This window comes from Psammomys obesus, unplaced genomic scaffold (assembly GCF_907164565.1).
Source record: "Psammomys obesus unplaced genomic scaffold, mPsaObe1.curated_primary_1811, whole genome shotgun sequence".
Classification (NCBI taxonomy): Eukaryota; Metazoa; Chordata; class Mammalia; order Rodentia; family Muridae; genus Psammomys; species Psammomys obesus.
Genome location: NW_026590061.1, coordinates 5853536 through 5873343, shown reverse-complemented (window position 1 = coordinate 5873343; position 19808 = coordinate 5853536). Strand labels below are relative to the sequence as shown.

Here is a 19808-nt window from a genome sequence, read left to right as displayed (position 1 = left end):
AACTTGGGAGGCTGACGTCTGCAAACATCTGCAACAGTAAGCACTTCTGTTAGCCTCCATATGGCCAAGCCTTGTACTTAGAGTTCTACCTAGTTTTCTCATTTTGTCTCTACTGCTCAGGCTAGTGATGCAGCAGTCACACAGCTCTTGCCGGGCCCTGGGCTTCAGCCTCGGCACAGGAGATCAATCAGAAATGTGGTAAAGCATTCATATTGAGAAACCATCACCGTCACTGTTCATGGATGTAGGAATTAAGGCTTAGGTTTGGTTACACAGCAGGCAACCTTCCCAGACTGCAATCAATGGAGGACAGAGCCGAATGCCAAACCCAGGGTTGTTATGATAGCTTTTAGCCATCCCCAAACTCAGTCCTAGACAGCTCACATAAACTGGGACCAGTTAAGTCAATCTGCCTTACATACCTCCGAGTTTCCATATTATACTGCCTTCCCAACACCTGGGTCTGTGTGACTCAGCTCAAACATTCCTTTTCTTTCACTATCTAAGACAACTCCAACACATTTACAATTTCAGAAAAAGTCTTCTTCCTTTCAGATAATTAAAACAGACCACCTTATATAAAAGGCACACACACCAATTATTTCCCTGGCTATACCCCGAAAACTGTTGTCATAGCTGGTGAGATGGTTCAGTGGTTAAGAACGTATTTTTCCCAGAACTGGTAACAGGTGACCTGTGACTCTGGCCTCAAGGCCTCTGACCCATGCGGCCTCATGTGCACATACCTACACATGAACACAATCAAACATCTCCAAAAATGTAACCATATTCGCAAAACATGAAAATTATGGGACACACTGAATATTCTGGTGCTGTCTGGAAGGTGGTTACAGGGATGTAGATGGTGGGCTCTAGGGACATTGTCAGCGCAGGAAGATTATCACAACTTTTCATAAAGCATTGAACAAAGGAGAAGCACACAAGCTGAGCTTCTAATCTCAACAACCAAGGAGGCTGAGGCTAGAAGAGCTCAAGTTCAAGGTTAGTCCTGGCTACAAAGGGAGAAGCATTGCAAGTAAGCCAGAGAAAGACATATAGAAGTATGCTGCCATAGATAACTTTATTTGTTCAGGAGCTCCAAGTGCAAACATCAAACAAGCCTGGGCTTTGAACTGTGAGCTCATATCACATGTCAGGGAAGAAGCAAAAAACTAAAGGTTCATGGTTAGTCACATTGGAGGTTTGTATTTCTACAGCCTAGGACCTGGCAGTCACAGGTCTTTTAGGTCTTTCTGGATGTTCCAGAGTGTGTCTGCACTCTTCCTGAGCTGAGCGACCTCCTCGTCCTTCAGCTTCTGGTTGATGACGCTGGTCAGCCCCCGAGCATTAAGGATGCAAGGAAGACTGAGGAAGACTTCGTTCTCAATGCCATACATGCCCTGTGACAGCAACAAAAGTGTTTAGACAAGGCATGAGGCATGAGTAACCAGAGGATTATGTTGGATCCAATAAACACAATTTCCTTCTCTATTTTTCATCTAACTGGTCCATATGTTCTCCGTACACTGAAGTTTTGAATCCAGTTTTATATTTATAGACTGTGAAAACTTACTCTACAATAAAACCAGCTTCAAGAAAGTAGTCTGTACTTAAGTTTTTAAGTCAGACATTGTTTTCTGCTTAAGAACAATTTGCTATATGAATCTTTAAATGTTTTTTAAACTGTTTTCCTCAATGGATAAATGCCATAAATGCAGATGACTATCTCATTTTGTTATCCAAGATTTGATTTTATTTTTGGTGCCTATAATGCATGCTTTTAACCCCAGCACTTGGGAATCTCTAAATTTGACACTAGCCTGATCTACAGAGCAGGTTCCAGGATAACCAGGATTACACAAAAAACCTTTTTGTTTTTCAAAAACCAAACAACAACAATACAAAGTTGTTTTTGTTTTTGTTTTTTAAATATGTCTGTGAGTTTATGTGTACATGAGGACAGGTGTCTACAAAAGCCAGATCCACTGGAACTGGAATTGAATAGTAGTTAACTTTTCTCATTTTAGCCTTTCTCAAATGCTTTGCCACTTTAAATAAGGGAATTGATTACAGTGTCAATTTCCCTATATAACTAATGGATTAATTATATTTAACAGGTTCTCTTAATTTTTAAAACTACTGACCTCAAATAAAAACATTCTTCTGCATGCTCCCCCAAAGTCAACAGTTACTCAAGTTTTCCCATACTCGCCTTGTAAATTGTGCATAGTACTCTAAACACCAAACATCTGGTGCCATGCTGTACTCCTAAAATACCTTTCTGTATGTGTGGCATGCATATGTGCAGGCATGTTTCTGTGTGAGTGTGTGTATGCATGCATTTAGAAGTCAGAGTTGTCATCAGATGTCTTCCTTGACAGCTCTTCACTTTGAGTGTTAAGGCAGGATCTCTCACTTAAACTCAGATCTTGCCAATTCAGGGTGCCCAGCCAGCTAGCTTGGTCTTGGGATCCCACCTATGACAGCTCATCATTTTTTTTCACTCTTGACATTGATGTGTGGTAATGACTCACTTGCTATTTATGTTGTTTCAATGTAACTTTACTTTTTTCAATGAATTTCATTCCAAGGAGGTAATGCAGCTCAGGTTCATCTCAAGCTTGCTATGAAGCTCGGGAGGACTTTGAACTTCTGGTCCTTTTGTGTCTATATCCTCGGGGCTCAGATAATAAATCCACACAACTGCACCTGATTTGAACAGTTCTAGGGAATGGAACCTAGGGCCTCATAGCACTCTCTCAATTGAGATAAATCCCAGTTTCCAGCTCAGTTTCTTTTTGCCTCTTGTATGTTTGCTTCATATTTTTTTAAATTAAGCTAATTTTGCTATGTTATCAAGCACTACATGAAGGTCTGTCTATAGTTTATTACATAAACTTATGACGAAACTATTATACGCTGATTTAATGGTATAGTAGAGGTAGGTTCTGAATAGGATTCATAGTTAATAGTTTTACAGCATACAAGAAAACAAACCAGACATTTTAGCTCCCACAAAGTTAAGCATTTTTGTCCTAGACTTTGGTTGGAAAGAAAGAATAAGCTTATAAACACTAGATGCGGAAGTAACTGTGAACTGGAAGTTTCCCTGGTCTTTCTTAGACGAGCCTCGTTATGCAACATAAGATTAGACATCCTGCTGCACCTTGCAGCACTCGCTCACCTTCACCATCGTAGACACGGGGTGAATCCGAGATAGGTTTTTCAGCATGGATTCAATGAGGTTGGCCACACTTAAGCCAATGGCCCAGTTGGTGTAGCCTTTTAGCTTGATGACTTCATAGGCACTAGAGAACAGAGAACAAGACACAGGAGAGACCATTGGAGCCTGACAGAAAACGGACCACAGGAGAGACCACTGAGACCTGACAGTGGCTGGTGCCTGCTCTGTCTCTGACTACTGCTCATCTTGGCCAGTTTCTGAATGTTTTTGGCTTTACTTCCTTTTCTTAGTAAAGGAGAAGATGCATCTTTCTTTCCAAACATCAAGGGAATTAATGTGCAAATAAAATAAGTGTAAGAACTAAATGGCAGGTGACACATAGGTGTCGGAGAATGTTTATGATATCACAGTGTTTAAGAATGCATATTCTTCTCAAGTATATTTTTAATTGTGTGTCCATATGTCTGTGTGCCTGAGGGTGCATTCATGAATGCCAGTATCAAGAGACCAGCGGTACCAGATGCCCACGGAGCTGGAGTTACAGGCAATCATGGGCTGCTGGATGTGAGTACTGGGAACTTAAATCCAGTCCTCTACAGGACAGTATATACTCTTAATTGATAAGGAATCTCTCAAATCCTTAAAAACGTATCCAACCAACATTAATTTACATACAAGTATACTTCCAAATATATTAGTGAATTTAGGAAGCAATGAAAGATAGGTGAGGCCGCCACTCAGATGGACAGTCAGCTCACTCATAAAGTCGAGGCATTAACGGAACTGAAAATCTAAGGACTTTCCCAACATTCAGATATTTTTCTATACACAAGCCTAAGAAAAAGCATTCTAAATAAAACTTCCATATTTGAGGCAGCAATCTTCCTGAAAAAAAAAAACAAAAACAAAAACAAAAACAAAAACCTCTTTGCAATAGTAACACTTTCTGAATGCTGGTTAGTGATAAGTATGTGTCCCTTAGTGTAATATGTGGCTGGATTCGTCTTGACAAGTCTACAGTCTTACACTTTACACACACTAAGGTGTCCAGAGAGGGCAAGATTATGGACAGTTATGACCCACACTTAATGCACCTGGGAGAAGAGTGACGATAATCTTGAAGGTTAAATGGCCTCCGGCACTATAGTTAGCTTCAGGGTCAGAATCTGAGTGCAAGCCGGTATTATGGGCTGTATTTCAAACGTATATATTATTTGGGGCAGGAAGACCATAAAGGAGAGTGGTTGGTAACAAGAAATGGCTTTTGGAAAACAAGATTAAGGTGGGAGACATCTTTAATGGGGTAGGGGCAGGGGATAAGAACAGTGTTGGCTAGACACTTCCAGAGTGTGTACATGTGGTGCTGTGCCTAACAGGGTTCAGCTTACCACTGTGGAGGAGCCAGGCCTTATTTGTTGACAGGTGGCAAGGTGAAGGCCCCTCTCACTAGGCAATTGCATGCTTACCTCCACAGCAAACCCATTTGCATTCTCTGGAGACTTGTAGAGCAAGTGCGACTGGTCTATAAAAATCTTTTTTTCTCATAAGGTGCAGAGCCATCTGAGCAGGAAGTGTGGAAACAGCTTAGGATTTTATGTGCCTGGGCGGGACAGGATCTCTCCTGAACTCACCTATCCACCACCATCTTATGCACTTCCTTCCAGTTCTCGTTGTCATTGTCCGTTCCCATTTCTGGATTCAGCTCCTGGAGGGGGACTCCTGCCACATTCACCCCACTCCACACAGCCACTGTGAAAACAAAACAAACCTTTTTGTTTTTCTTATCTCAGATTTCAACTCTGATGCAAATTATCCCAACACAGGTTGGCACCATTCTAATGGCAATTGTCTCTGGTAGAGCTGCCTTTCCCTTTGGAGAGATAGTTGTTCTGATATTTGCCTTTAACTAGCAATCGACTGACCTTTAAAAATGTTTCATTTTTTTTTATTATGTACACACGTGTGTGGCTATGTTCAGGTTGCCAAAAAGTCCAGAAGAGGATTCAAAACACCTGGGTCTGGGACTGCAGGCAGCTGCGAGCCACCTGACGTGAGTGCTAGACACTGAACTTGGGCCATCTGCCAGTCTCCAGCTTCTACTACTGACCTTTTAACTTCCAACAGACGAGGCTCAAAACAGTCATTGCATCGTTCATAGAGAACATAAAATTCTTTCCAAATCTCTAGGTTTGTAAAAAATCACAAAGGATTACAGTTTAGGGCCATCCTAAAACACTCAATTTTAAAAATATAAACTTCTCCACTGGGGATGTTTTGGTAACAAAAGCCCCTTTCTTCCTAAGGAGAAAAAAAGTAGGATAATTATACCCGACACAGCTATCATTAATTAGGGTCTTCTTAATTTAGGGGAGAATGTCTACAAACAAACATGGGAACTGAACTTTGAACTCCCTGTCTCATGCTTCTTAGGGACTTTCAGAGAACACTGGTTACTCAGACGGCATGGACAGTGGCTCAGCTACAGTGTACTGCAAGTGCACACTGTGGCAACTAAACTATAAGACCCCCTTGGTCCACCATGTCTCCTGTGCCAGGCTAACTCATGGAAAACCATGGATCTGTCTAATCTGTCCCAAGAAGGAATGACTTTCCTTTCATTCCATGGCCAATTAATTCCATGGCCTCGTTACAGGTCAAGATGGAAATGGGAAAACTGACACAATAGTGAGGGAGCAAAGCCCTGCATATCCACCTGAAAGCATGGCAGAGGCGCCACAGCCGGAGAGCCCGCCTGCATAGTACTTATCTGGAAGCATGGAAGCTATTCAGAAGCAAACATGGATGGACAGTCACACTCCAAAATTGTCAGCATCTTGAAAACATGCAAAACAAGAATGGCCCCAGACTAAGGGAGACTCAGGAAACAGAATGAGGTACAATTCATGATGGGCCCAGATGGGGAAAGGGCTCACAGGACCTAAGAGGGTGACATTTGCAAACGGCCTGTGCATTAAACATGGGATCAAAGTTACATCTTCTGATTTTGCTTCCTGTGCTGTGGTTATAAAAAATAAAAGTCCCTAAGTGTCCATCCCAACAATGAGGAGACAGAGGCAGGAGGATCAGAGTTTAAGGGCATCTGCTGCTACTGAGAATGTTAGGCCAACCTGAACAAACCACAAAACAAAGCAAAACAAACAAAAAAGCAAACAAGGAGGAGGAAAAGAAAGAACAGAAGAAAGCACGCATTAAAGGATATAGGGAGAGAACCGCATGACCGATTCCTTTTTAATGGATGAATAGCGTGAGAAAGGCAAGACGGCTCGGCAAGTAAAGATGTTTGCTGCCAAGCCTGGTGGCCTGAGTATGATTCTTGGTACCCTCATGATAGAAGAAAACCACCTCCTGAAAATTGTCTGATTTCTACATGTGTGCAGGTGTTCACACAGATATTTTAAAAATAGCTAGATGGAGCCGGCACGGCCGCGGACAGCCTTTACTCTCAGCACTAGAGAAAGCAGGTAGGTAGATCTCTGAGTTCAAAGTCTACATGGTCAGTTCCAGGATAGCCAGAGCCATACATACAAAGAGACTGTCTCTAAAACAAACAAAAGAGAGCTAGGTGGACCGAAGAATAGATGACAAAATAAAAAGCAAACGAACAGAATTTGAAACATAACTCTGCTACTTCTGAACCCTTTCAGAAATATAGCAAAGCACAGGAAACAAAAATGTGCAACGAAGCAGAAGAGTCAAGAGCAGTCTGAGTAACCGGGAGGCACAGAGGAAACTCCTCTCCTTACCACTGGAATCTCCATGTTCGCCCAGAATCCATCCGTGGAAGCTGCTGGGATGAATGCCCAGCTTCTCGGCCATGAGGTAGCGAAATCGAGCAGAATCCAGATTGCACCCGCTTCCAATCACACGGTGCTTTGGCAGCCCGCTCAGTTTCCATGTGACATACGTAAGAATGTCCACTAAACGTTTTAGAAAAAATAAGGAAAGTACATTGGAACCAACTGGTAGGTGCTCTGGCTTCTCTCTCCCAAACACACCTGTCTCTCTAGGGAGCCGTGGCCAGAAATAGGTGTGTAACTCAACATTTCATAGTCGGGTCAGGCAGTTAAGTTGGAAGCTGTAAACATGAAATATGTAAAAACTGTGCCTATGCATCATTACCTGAGTAGGAGCTCTGCAAGTCAATTAGCTTCACTGACAGAAAGAAAAAGAGTTGGTCCAGCCCTCACTGTGGTTTGAATAAGAATGACCTCCATTGGCTCACAAAGCTGAAAGTTTAGTCCCCAGGGAGTGACACTGAAAGTATTAGAAGCATTAGGACGTGTGGCCTTGTTGGAGGAAGTGTGTCACTGGGGGTGGGCTTTGAGGTTTCAAAAGCCCATGCTAGGCCCAGACTTCCTCTCTCTGCCCACGGCTCAGGATGTAGTGTCCATCTGCATGCCTGCTCCCACCACGATAATGGACTAAATGCCTGAAACTACATGCAATCCCCAATTAAATGCTCCCTTTTATAAGAGCTGCTGTGGTCATGGCGTCTCTTCACAGCAAGAGGACAGTGACTCACTCAGATTGCCACCTATTCTAACAGTCTAATAATGGTGACGGCTGTCATCACAAACGCCATTTCTAAGTTAGCAAAGTGGCCAGTATACATCTTCTCAACTGTGAAACTGTCCCATAAACTATCATGGAATCCATGTCATTACTATCCCACGGCTGGATTCATCTGTGTGACACGGTGGTAAAAAACTTCTCTGGGTCACAGAAGCTACAGGCTGTGCTGGATGAGAAGGGATGTGCACCCTGGCAGAAAAGCTGGCAGCAGGTCTGGCAATCCCCACCCCTGCTGTCCTCTTTGAAGCCTGGCGAAGGTATTTTAGGCACACACTCTGACTGGACCATGCCTTTCATTTGCTGACTTTAATGCACCGGAAATGCTTTTCTGGAGATTCACACTCTGAAGCTCTGCCTCTGAAGTGATGTAATCACCTGTGCAGCAGGATGGGGACACATGGAATACAGCTAGCAGTCTGCCATTTCTGGTCCATATCTATCTGCCACATGTGTTTATGTACATGACTGAGCCATTCAGGAAGCCCCAATCCAGGCTCATGAAGAATGAGAATAAAGAAACCATCTCCTCTCAGGTCCCAACTCCCAGTAGTAAGGGAAGTGCACTGACTCCCCACCCAGGCTTAGTCGTAACCCCTCAGACGAAGGATTCGAGGCAGTGCTACCATTTTACCAATATACCATCTGTGCTCACCATCATGCAGTAACTTTGATGGTAAATGACAGACAAAAGATGTGCGACACTGAGCTGGGTGACAGGCTCAGTGGCAGAATGCTCGCCTACCATATAGTGTTCAGTACACCCAAAAGAAAGGGGGGAAAGGAGCTGATGACAGAGACTTAACTTTAACCATTTGGTCTGGCACATAACAAAATATAATTTAGTTACATGACCTGAACTATTTTTAGAAAACTTTCTTTTTATAAACAGAAAAAAAAAGGCTATGGAGAGAAAACGTCAAAGCAAAAACCAGCTCAGCCATTGCAAAGGTACGTTTTTGTTTGTTTGTTTGTTTTAAACAACAGTAATAAAAAGAAAAAGAAAAAAATAATTGGTTGATACCAGGTTACAAGACATGATTCCATATTTATTTTTATTTTACCGGAGTTTACCTACCTCTTTGTCTGTATGCTACATGCAGTGTCCAGAAGAGGGCATCAGAACTGAGGTTACACAAGGCTGTGAGCCACCATATAGGTGCTGGGAACTGAACCTGGCTCCCCTGCAAGAGTAGCCAGTGTTTCTAACTGGCAAGCCATCCTCTCCACGCCCTGACTTCCAAGCCCCCTCGGGACATGTGGCTATAGCACCCGACTTATCAATTCAAGTGAATGGCTCAGTGGCAGCACAGTGATGTGTACTTTGCTTTGTGAGTCTGCACTGATCTTTATCCTGGGCCAATAAGGCCCAGAAGAGGCTATAAACAATGCTTCGCATAGTTTTTTTTTATTTCTTAGACTACACAGGTGGTGTCATGGGCTGCAGTGTGTTGGACACGAGAGGACACATGTGCCTGTGTGAGTGTGAAGGCCAAGGTCTACACTGAGTCTTCCTCAGTTGCTCCCACCTTATTTTGGGATGGGATTTCCTAGCTAACCCAGAGTTCACCAATTTGGTGAGGCTGGCTGGCCAAGAGTACCAGGGATCCTCCCGTCTCTGTCTCCCTGGCACTGAAATTAATGATGTGGTCTCCCAGCCTGGGAATGTGTATTCTGGGAATCCTCACTGACATGATCATGTTCTCATAGCATGTACTTTAACTCAGTCATCTCCCAGCTCCACCTTCACATCATCTAAACGTGTAAAGCCTCACAACTCTACACAAACACAGATGAAAACCCACAAGACAAGACTTCTCACATTTTTGAACATTTGGCCTGGGATGGAGGCATCTGCTTCACAAATACCATCTTTCTTTACCAGTAACAAAGGATACGTGGGCCGCCTCTGTTAGTGAACAAACCCAAAACAATGAGTCCCCCGCCCCAGACGTCTGGAACCAGACAGGCCACCATTCCGGTTAAAGCAGCCTGTTAGTACCTGGGTTGGAAACCACAATGATGGTGCAGTCGGGGCTGTACTTGACGACCTGAGGAATAATGAACTTGAAGACGCTGACGTTTCTCTGCACCAGGTTGAGTCGACTCTCCCCCTCCTGCTGGCGGACCCCTGCAGTCACCACCACGATCTTAGAATTGGCTGTCACGGAGTAATCTTGAAGAAAGACGACAACAGGGTGAACCTTAAATTCAACTCCTTGGCCAGACATGCCATCTCTGGTATGTTCTAGAAGCTTCACCATGGAAAATCTCCCAAAACTTATGAGAACTGAATATTTTTGTAATTAAAGATTGTGTTTTTAAAAGATTTATTTGAGCCAGGTGGTGGTGGTACACACCTTTAATCCCAGCCTGTGGGAGGCAGAGGCGGAGGCAGGTGAATCTGTGAGTTCGAGGCTAGCCTGGTCTATAAACTGAGTGGAGTCCTATCCAGACAGGGCTCTATTTCACAGAGAAAACCTGTCTCAAAAAAAACCAAGCCAAACCAAACCCAACCCAAGATTTCCTTGCATTTGCATCCCTGAATGTGGGCATGTGTAAGACACTGGCACTGTGCAGTGCTGTCTGGCTTGGAACTTTGGAACTCACCATGTACAGCAGGCCAGCCTAGAACTACCTGCTTCTGCCTCCTGAGTGCTGGGACTAAAGGTGTGCGCCACCATGCCCAGTCATATTTGTTAAGGAAGATTATTTTTTTTCCTATTTTTTTTAATTTTTTATTAATTACACTTTATTCATTTTGCATCCCCCCATAAGCCCCTTCCTCCTCCCCTCCCGATCCCACCCTCCCTTTATGTTCTAGCAGTGTTAATTTTTTAAGAATTTTGTTTTCCTTCTAAGGAGCCATGTCAGTATTTCAGTTTTTCAAGATATACAGGCTAAGATTTGATATGATAAGCAAATTCCAATGCAACAGTTTATTCTCATCAATAACCTGGGTTGTAATAGTACTTCCGGCAGTTATTAACAGTCTTTCTCATAAAATGCAGGGTACAGTACTGTTTGTACCATACAACTGTGTTTTGAAGGCGAGGATGAAATGACCCAATCACCTGACGCAGGCCCTGAAGGTTACTACCCAGTAAGTAATGGCTAGTATCTCCTTTCTTCAAGGCAACCAGTTGCTGGACACAGAAGAAAGGAAGAAACTCCTAGCACTGTATTGGCAGAACAGGAAGAAGAAGGGAGCTGAGGCCCTGGAAGATGACCCTGGGACCACTGAGGTACTGCATACATGCCCTGCTGGAGGTTTCTTACTTTTGAGAGGCAGGTTTTTAAAAGGATTTTTTTTTTTTAAAGAATGCATCTAAACTTTCACTTCAGAAATATAATTGCGTTGCCAGGCCTAGCACTGCACAGCAATTAGGAGGGGCAGGCCTCAAGTGCATGGTGAGTTCCGGATAAACCAGATTCCATGAGATGTGATGCAAGCAACCACAATGAACGAAGGGCACGTGCTTGGGAAATAAAGCTCATGAAGGTGACAACTGGCATGTGGAGTGCAGGGCCACATTTTACACGGCCTCTCGGGACAAAATGTTCACACGCTACGAGAGCCTAGCAGCGGAAGCTCCAGAAAATGGATTTTAGAAGCTGACGTGGAAAAGTTGGCCTGTATGACGAAGATGCACACAGGGAACGTGTTACAATCTGTAATTTTCTTCTGGTGATGTGGCCGCAGACCTGGAGAAGAATCTCATTTTTAATGACTGTACATTCTACCAAATGTAAAATTGAGAACAAATTTTAAATTAAAAATAAAACAAAACAGGGGACCAATGCTAAGTAGAGGGAAATTTTGTAGTCTATGAAATTACTACAATAGATCCTGAGCATTTGTTGTAAACAATTACTGAAAACCATTGCCCTACAATTTCAACCTTTCCTAACTAAAAAATAGTCTATCCAGGCAATGTCGTGCATGTCTTTAATCCCGGCATTTGGGAGGCAGAGGCAGGTAGATCTCTGTGAGTTTGAGGCCAGCCTGTTCTATAGAGTGAGTTCAAGGACAGCCACAGCTATACAAAGAATCCCTGTCTCCAAGAAAAAACAAACAAACAAAAGTTTAAAAGTGAATACTCCAGGGATACCCTGAGCACTAGCCTGGAATCCTGCAAAGCCCTGGGTTTGATCTGTAGCACCAGAGAGTAACAGCTGTAAGTTAAAAGTGGATGATCAACTTTTCATCCTGATCAACTTTTCATCTTTTCTAAATTGAAAAGAAAAAAAAATGAGGTTTTAATCTCTGTACAAGTGTTCCAGATTAGCAGGAACATATCATGATGTAGGATTGACTTAAGGATTTTTTTTTTAATGTGTAAATCACAAGGGATATTGACGCTTCAAAGCAATGATTTTCTCATTTAATGCCCTCTGACTCACCCTTAGGAACTTTCCCCATGTCCCAAGTATCTGTTTGTAATAAAATTACCTTCCTGTAACTCTATTCACGCAGAGAAACTACCTACCTTTATCGGCCACAATTTTCGGAGTCTGAAGAAATAAGCTCCCATGCTGCAGATCCATCATCTCGCCTTTGAGTTTGTCTTCTAAGACATCCACAAGGGCAAGTTCATCAGCCAGAGACTAGAAACACAAAGTCAGCCATTCATTCCTGCTGCGGTTTGAGTGTGAAGCATCCGACAGGCTCTCGAGATCTGAACATGCGGGTCCCAGCCAGCAGCACTATCTGGGGAGACTGTCGACCCTTTAGGACATGAAGCCTCACTAGACGAGTGGGTCATGGGGGTGGGGAGTAAGCCTTGGTGTTTACATTATAGCTGGCTTTACTTCCTGGCTTTCCCAGCCCAAACTACAAAGACATAAGCAAGTGACCTTACAATCCCGCTACCATGCCTTCCCTGCCAGGACGGTCTGTGTGCGAAAATAAAGCATCTTCTCGTTCAAATTGCTCACCAAGTGTCTGGTTATAAATAATGTAACTCTGATATAGTACCCTGAGCTACACAAGGATGGCTTAGCACAGTCTACCCTATGAAAGCCATTTACAAATGGCCAAGCATCCAATGGCTAAAACCCTCAAGAATGCTGGAGTTTGGTATTCAGTGATGATCAAGAGAAAGATACAAAGATTCCTTATGAAACGAAGGTGGCTCAGTAAAAGTCACGGACGAGAGTGCAAGCCTTTATATTAGGTAAGGAATGTCGTCATATATGTGGTCATATAAGGAATGTGGTCACACACACACACGCACACACACAAAGGAGAGACAGACAGAAACAGAAAGACACAGACCGACTCAAACAATGGCAGTGTATGTCTTCAAGTTATAATTCAGAGAGCTTCTGGGACAGTGATCCAATTTAAACCTCCAAGGGTGAGTTCACTTTGGAGTTGAACTTGGAGCCTTGATTGGTCTACAACCTGGAAGGATTAGGATGGCTCCAAGCAGCAGGAAAGGCAGCCAAGTCTTATGACGAAGAGTCTGCCCACATGAAACAACCCCAAGGTCAAAGGTATGACAGCCTTGTATCCAGCATGGACACTAATTTTTATCTACTTTTTTTTTTTTTTTTTTTTTACTTAAACATGTTTTCTAAAAAAAAGTTTTGTTTTTTTTTTTGTTTTGTTCTTTAACATGAGCATGTAAGAGCCCATAAAACCCTTATTAGCTTTTTGTTTGTTTGTTTGTTTTTGTTTTTGTTTTTGCTTTAGAAACAAGGTTTTCCTGTGTAGCCTCGGCTGTACCAGACTCACTTTGTAGACCAGGCTGGCCTCGAACACACAAAGATCCACCAGAGTGCTGGGATTACAGAAATGCGCCACCATGCAGCTAGCCCTTATTTGCATTTTTCAATACCTAAACTGACATCATCTCACTTACTAATGGCCTAGCATTCTGTGCCAGTGCCAGTGCCAGCAGTTCCAATCATCTCTTAGTAACAGCACATGGGAGCCAACTCGATTTAGTGCCACATTGAAAAGCATATCACAGGGTGCCAGTGCCTGTCAGTGGGTGTAAAGAATTAGCTCGGAGTGCACGCTTAGCTGAAGGAAGGAGGTGAGCCAGCACCTAAAAATAACCAGAGTGCTGAATACAGCGGAGCATGGGACACCTGTGACATGGGCATGTGACGCAAACTGCCGCTGCTGAACGGCTCAACTCCCTCCACCTGCGAGCCACAGCGCATGTGCTTACTGTGCATACAAATATACTAAGGAGCAAGGCAGGTTGGAAGCCAAGAATGCGACCGCAGAAATCTTTTAATCTCGAGTGCCAACGGGAACAGATACAGCCGGGGGTTCTGCCTCTTCGTTAATAAGTGACCACCATCAATGCGTTGGTATTTGATGCCAGCAGTTTTATTCAAGTGCTTCTTAAGCACAAGATTTTGGGCGAGGAAAAGATATTAACTTTCCAAATAATTAACCAAACGGGTTAGTACCATTCCCTAACTTGCATCCTGAGGTTTTCCTAACCTAGGGATATGTAGTAAGTTATTCTGGACAGCGGCAGTGAGCTGCAGGATGCAGGGCCAGAGTTCTCTCCAGTGTGCAGTTGCTGTGGCAATGGGTGGGTCACACACACTAAATAATGTGCTGGTTTGTGGTGCAGGAATCGAACCCACGGCCTGCGCCGTACAGCAGGCATGCTCTCTAACAGGACATATTTATCTCTATTGTCAACTCTTAGATTCACTGTCTGATATGTGTACATGTGAGAACGGCCACCTGTGCCGCTCTCACTTCCGAAGCTGCGTCACACTGGATGGGTGACAGCATTTCTTGGCCTCAGTCACTTTGTCTCAAAACGAGAATGAGAAAAGTTCCCTATTAGGAGGATGTGGTGGTGCAGGCCAAGAGTCTCAGCACCTGAAAGGCTGAGCTGATGCAGGAGGGCTGCCAAGATACTGAGGCCAGCCTGGCTTTCAGAGGGAGACCTCACAGCAATACAGTAACAGACCACACAAAAAGAGAGAAGAGGTTTTTTGTTTTTTTAAATCTATAGATTATTTAGAATAAAGCATTTTAATAGTATTGTACATGGCACCTTTACACTGTGCATATGTTTTTCTTTTTCTTGCTTTTGAGATTCTATATATATCCCATGCTGTCCTCAGACTTGTGATCCTTCCTGCTGCCACCTCCTGAATGTTGGGATTACTGGTGCGTGCCATCATGCCTGACTCCAATCTTTAAATTATTTTTCTTTAACTTTATGTGAATATAAAATATGTATACATATATACAGAGAAATGTCAGCTCAATTGCTGTTTTAAACAAAGTAGGAGTTGAACACTAAATTAAGACCATTTGAAACCCCCATAATTCAAGAAACTATCACATATCATAGGCATCTAGTAAATCAGAAGTATTTAGAAAGACAAGCAAAGGAATAGACATCAGATACCTATTTCTCAGTTAAAAGATTCACAACTTGATCGTTGAGAACTTAAAGTTTACACTCAGGAGAGAAGGCTGAGTGGTTAGGAGCACTGGCTGCTCTTGTGAAGGAATCAGTTTAGATTTCCAGCACCCACATGGTGGCTCACAACTCCGGTTCCAGAGGATCTGACAACCTCTTCTGGCCTCCTCAGGCATAAGTGCACAAACATACATTCCGGCAAAACACCCACATGCATGAAATAAATTAAGGAACTTAAAGTTTGTGGTCAGGCATGACGGCACATACCAGTAACCCCAACATTCAGGAGGTGGGAACAGGAGGGATGCCAATTTGAGGGCAGCACAGGATACACACAGAATCTCAAAAGCAAGAAAAAGAAAAAGGGCTGGGAATGTAACTCAGGGGGTTACTTGTAGAATGCTCGCCTAGCATGCAGAAGAGTCCTGGGCTCAATTCCCAACAAAACAACAACACATTAAACTTCACAAGCAGAAGGAATATGCTTGGTCAGAGGAACTCAAGCAGGCTCCACACAAAGAGTCAGTGTGCTCTACGGCGGGGGAAGGGTGGGAGGGGCTACTTTCTTGCTTTTCCCTCTTCCTACAGTTAAGGAAGCCTGAACAAGCAAGGTCTCAAGGGGTTTCTGCAAGGGCAGCCAGGAGTCCAGAGAGGTAGACAACACACGGAGAGTCAAGTGTGAAGACAACAAGGCAGCATTAAAGGGATGCTGAGAGCTGCAACAATTACATAAGGCTTTGTCCTGTTCTGAAGAAATGTGCTGGAGAACTTAGAAAGCTTGCTCTCACCAAGATACTCTCAAATGGTTCAGGGAACACACGTACACATATACACTTACATATACAGAGAGGGAGCAAGAGAGAAAAGGGGCGAAAGAGAGCTGCAAAATGCAGAGGGTGAATCTAAAGATACACACAGAAATGTTCATTTATTAGGAGAATTTTACAAACTTTCTATTAAGTTTGGAAATCATTTCAAACTAAAGTCACAGGTTCACATTTGAGAATAAGAAGACAGTCTTCCACGATCAATAAGCCCTCTACAAACCTCTCCTAAAAAGAAGAGAAGACAGGTCCATTGCATCTAAATTTTGCAGTCACTCATTCAGCCACAGGCCTTGGTTTATCACCATAGAAATGAGATGCTACCAGGCTGTTCCTTCTCATCAGAGCCACCCAACAGACACAACTGATTAATCACAAGGAAACACCAGAAAAGCCTGAAGAGGATGCCATTAAACTGACCCAGACCATTAAAAAAAAAAAAAGGCAAAGGCTTGTGAAACAGAAAAAAAGTGATGTGGTAAGGATATAAAATATCTTGAGTCTGCGGTAAAAGCAGCGATAATGGATGAATTTTAAATATGGATATAATGGGGACATCACTATACTATAGCAGTGTTGAGAAAGCCCGGTAGCAGCTCCAATTGTGGTTTTCTTGCACACGTATCTTCCTCTGATACATGTGCAAGTACTGAAAGGTAAGCCCGATCCCTGCGAGTTATTTCAGATGGCTGAAGGGTCTCTGAAGACAACACAGATCTCAGGCTGCTCAGACAGACCATGCATTTCTGCAGGAATCGTGACCTATGTTGCTCTTAAAACATACCTTTCCCAGAATGCTGATAGCACATGCCATACCAACTTGTCCAACACCTACTACAGTGATCTTATTGTTCGGGACAGCTGTCTCCTCTTCTGCGACTGGCGCAATGAGCTTCTCCTTAAGGGTTGCCATCTTGTCCTGAAAGAAAAGGCCGATCAATAAATTTTACATGGATGGAATCAGAGTGAGAACTAGCCTAAAATGTCACAGCTTCAATTCTGAAGAAAAGCACAGCTCAACAGGAAGTCTCAGGGTAGTCTAAGTACAGACTACATTTGAAGAAACCACATCTCACTTAATGGAGGATTTAATTCATGCAAAAATTCCCCAGGAGTTTACAATCAAAATTCTTCCTCGAGCGCAGGCCTCCATGTGAGCGATTAGGCTGCCGTCACCACTTCTAGGACCTTTTGTTACAGCTGCTTACGATTGGCTAAAAGATACAGATATTTACACCTAAATAGGCTAATTTCTTTCTTTTGCCCCGATAAGGAATTCATGTGTAGCCATGTTAACCAGCTAACATATATTTAAGTTTTCTTTTAAAAGCCAATGCGAATGATTATAATTCCCATTACAAATGATTAGAGGTCAAAGACTGACTTCTGCCCTGCCCTCCTTAACAGAGTTTCTACACAATGAAGTATCAGTTTTAGTAATCTGTTCATTTGGTCTGTTCCTTTTTAGCATAGTTTATTACAGCCCAGCCAGTTCTTTCTGTAACCTTGTTTTCACTTCGAATCTGTAAAGAGCTAAGTGAAAAAACCTGGCTTAGTTAACCTTGTAAAGAACCCTTAGCTGTACAGAATGAAGTGCCTGGGGCCAATCACAACTACCTTGTTCCATAACTTGTTTTTTTTTTTTTTTTTTTTTTTTTTTTTTTTTTTTTTTTTTTTTTTTTTTTTTTTTTTCTTATTTTGCAACCATTCCCCTAGTCTGTACCGCTTCGGGGGTTCTTTTGCCTTAGAGAATCACATTTGTAGTCTTCTGGTGGATGCAAAGATGAAATGCCTTGTGAGGGCTGCGGATAAAGCCCTGATCTTTAAAGGGATTGAAACAAGCCGTTTCTTTTAAGTGGCTTCAACAGGGTGGCCGCATCTCTTCAGTAAGAAAAGCAAAGCCTCCCAAAGCCTGCCCACTCCAAGTTTATTTTGGTTAGGTGGCTTAAAATCTGTTAGGAAGGCTCCAGAAAGCATTAGGAAGGCCTGAATCCCAACGTTTGGGAGGTGAAGGCAGGAGGATCAGGAGACGTCAAGGTCATCCTCCACCACAGTCTCAAACTTCCCGAGATCCTGTCTGGAAAAGATGACGAAAAGGGAAAGCAAAGGTGGCTATCTCCAGCTGGGCTGTCCTGAAACATTTTAAATTAGTTTGGGGAATTTCAAGAGCAACAGTGTTGAAGATACAGCGAGCACAGGCGGAATCGCATATCCACACAAAAGTGTGACTTCTCCCGCCGCCGCCCCACCCCCTGCAGCAGAACAAAATAGTTTGCACTGTAGCAGGCCTGTGTGGAATCAGAGAGGTGACTGCAGATAAGCAGGAAAAACACCCAAGCCACAGTTCCCCTCCCCCGCAACACTCACATTCCCTTCCCCCGTATCTGTGTCGGAAAGGAACCATTAGACATGAATCGGTGCTATAGGCTAAGTATCTGCAGAGTATCTCCTGTGTCAACGGTTAAAGCCCAGGCTTTACCTCTAGTTTCGCTACCCCCATCCCAACACCAACCCCCGCCCAGGTCTGGTCAGAGCGGCCCACAAGCGACTTCTCTTCTGCAAAGCAGGTCGCGAGGGAGGCACCAGCGCAGATACCGAATAAGGTCCCCAGGGGCACGTCTAGGCTTCTACACTGAGCACAAGAAGTAAACAAAACCCTACAGCTTCGAAAGAGGCCCAGCAAGTACCGGCTGCTGGGCGGGCAGCGTTGGCGGAGGGGCGGGGGTGGGGTAGGGATGAAGTCTGGTCTTCAGGACCGAACTTTCCTTCTTCCCCATTCCTCCAATCGCAGGGGCCTTTATCACCAGGCGCCAGACCTTCCGACCTTCACAGGACACACCGGCCCCCGCCCGCTTCTCAGGTACCTAGGCTTGCGTCCCCAGCCTGCACCCCGGCCCTTCGCCCCAGCGGGTGGGTGATGGGCTCGCCACCTGCCGACCAAGGAAAGACTTGGTGAGACCAGGTTTGACGTACATCTGTAGCAAGTCTCTCCCCTGATAGTACACAGGCCCGGGACCAGCCTGCAGGGTGCAGACTCAGCCTGGAGCTCAGCTTCAGCTCCTACCCACCTCGGCTTCCTCGGCCGGCCGCCCAAACCCGCCAGGAAGCAAGAGGTCAGAGCGGGGATGCTCAGTGGCAAAGACCCCAAAGGGTGGATGTGTCGTAGCTCCTTCCTCCTGTTCCGCCAATTACCCCTCTGCACTCCCTGCCCCCATCACACATCCTGTTGTTCTGTGAGTCAGGTTTGGGACCCTGGGCTCAAACCTACCAGACCTGAGGAGGCTCTGCAGCGCGCTGAAGCAGGGGAACCACCGCGAAGTCAGCAGGCTGCTCGGCCGACGCTAGCTCGGCAAGAAGGAGGCGGGGCCGCCGCCCTCCAGCCTCCCAGCTTTCTCTATTGTGATTGGAAACCCGAGCCGAGTCTTTCCCTCCCCTCGGCTCGCTCAATCCCCTTCAAGGACAAGGCTGGAGTGTGTACACGCACTCCCCCGCTCTCTGAAGTTGGAGGTCACCTTCCGGTAGCCGCGGTATTCTCACAGCTTTATGGCCGGCCGTTGCAGTAGCAGTTGTCTCGTAAACCCGTTTCTCTCGCCCTCCTGGCCCGTGCCCATCTTGTGCAAACGGAATTCTGTGTCTACGTTGCACTCAGACTCAACTTTAGAGCAGTCTCGGTTAAGATGCTGTTGGTACATCCCTCCCAAAGGCCTCTGCGCTGATGAACTCCTTCAGAATTCACACCAGAGCAGGGACTTGCACACGCTTGTGATCCCCGCAGTGGGAAGTCTGAGGCGGAAGGGAAGC

General features: G+C 44.4%; 1 protein-coding gene across 2 annotated transcripts; it reads right to left on the bottom strand.

The window, feature by feature from the left end:
* Positions 1–1062: 1062 nt before the first annotated feature.
* On the bottom strand, positions 1063–19383 carry Ldhb (lactate dehydrogenase B). 2 transcript variants are annotated; one of them, XM_055605667.1, is made up of 8 exons: positions 19276–19383; positions 16792–16926; positions 12265–12382; positions 9777–9950; positions 6949–7122; positions 4816–4933; positions 3185–3308; positions 1063–1400 (listed from the first exon to the last, which is right to left on the bottom strand). In XM_055605667.1, exons 2-8 carry the CDS (start codon positions 16918–16920, stop codon positions 1233–1235), a joined length of 1005 nt encoding a protein of 334 aa, XP_055461642.1. In that variant the 5' UTR covers positions 16921–16926; positions 19276–19383; the 3' UTR covers positions 1063–1232. The 2 variants fall into 2 exon arrangements, with proteins under 2 accessions (XP_055461642.1, XP_055461643.1); XM_055605668.1 differs by having other exon boundaries at positions 19281–19383.
* Between the last annotated feature and the right edge of the window lie 425 nt (positions 19384–19808).

Bases quoted from the DNA above. Each gene is read 5' to 3' on its own strand.
- Ldhb (XM_055605667.1), bottom strand. From the start codon at position 16,920: ATGGCAACCCTTAAGGAGAAGCTCATTGCGCCAGTCGCAGAAGAGGAG. The intron at 9,951-12,264 runs GTAGGTAGTTTC...TCTTTCTTCAAG, and splicing joins GAAAATTGTGGCCGATAAAG to ATTACTCCGTGACAGCCAAT. The intron at 4,934-6,948 runs GTAAGGAGAGGA...TTGTTTTCACAG, and splicing joins CGAACATGGAGATTCCAGTG to TGGCTGTGTGGAGTGGGGTG.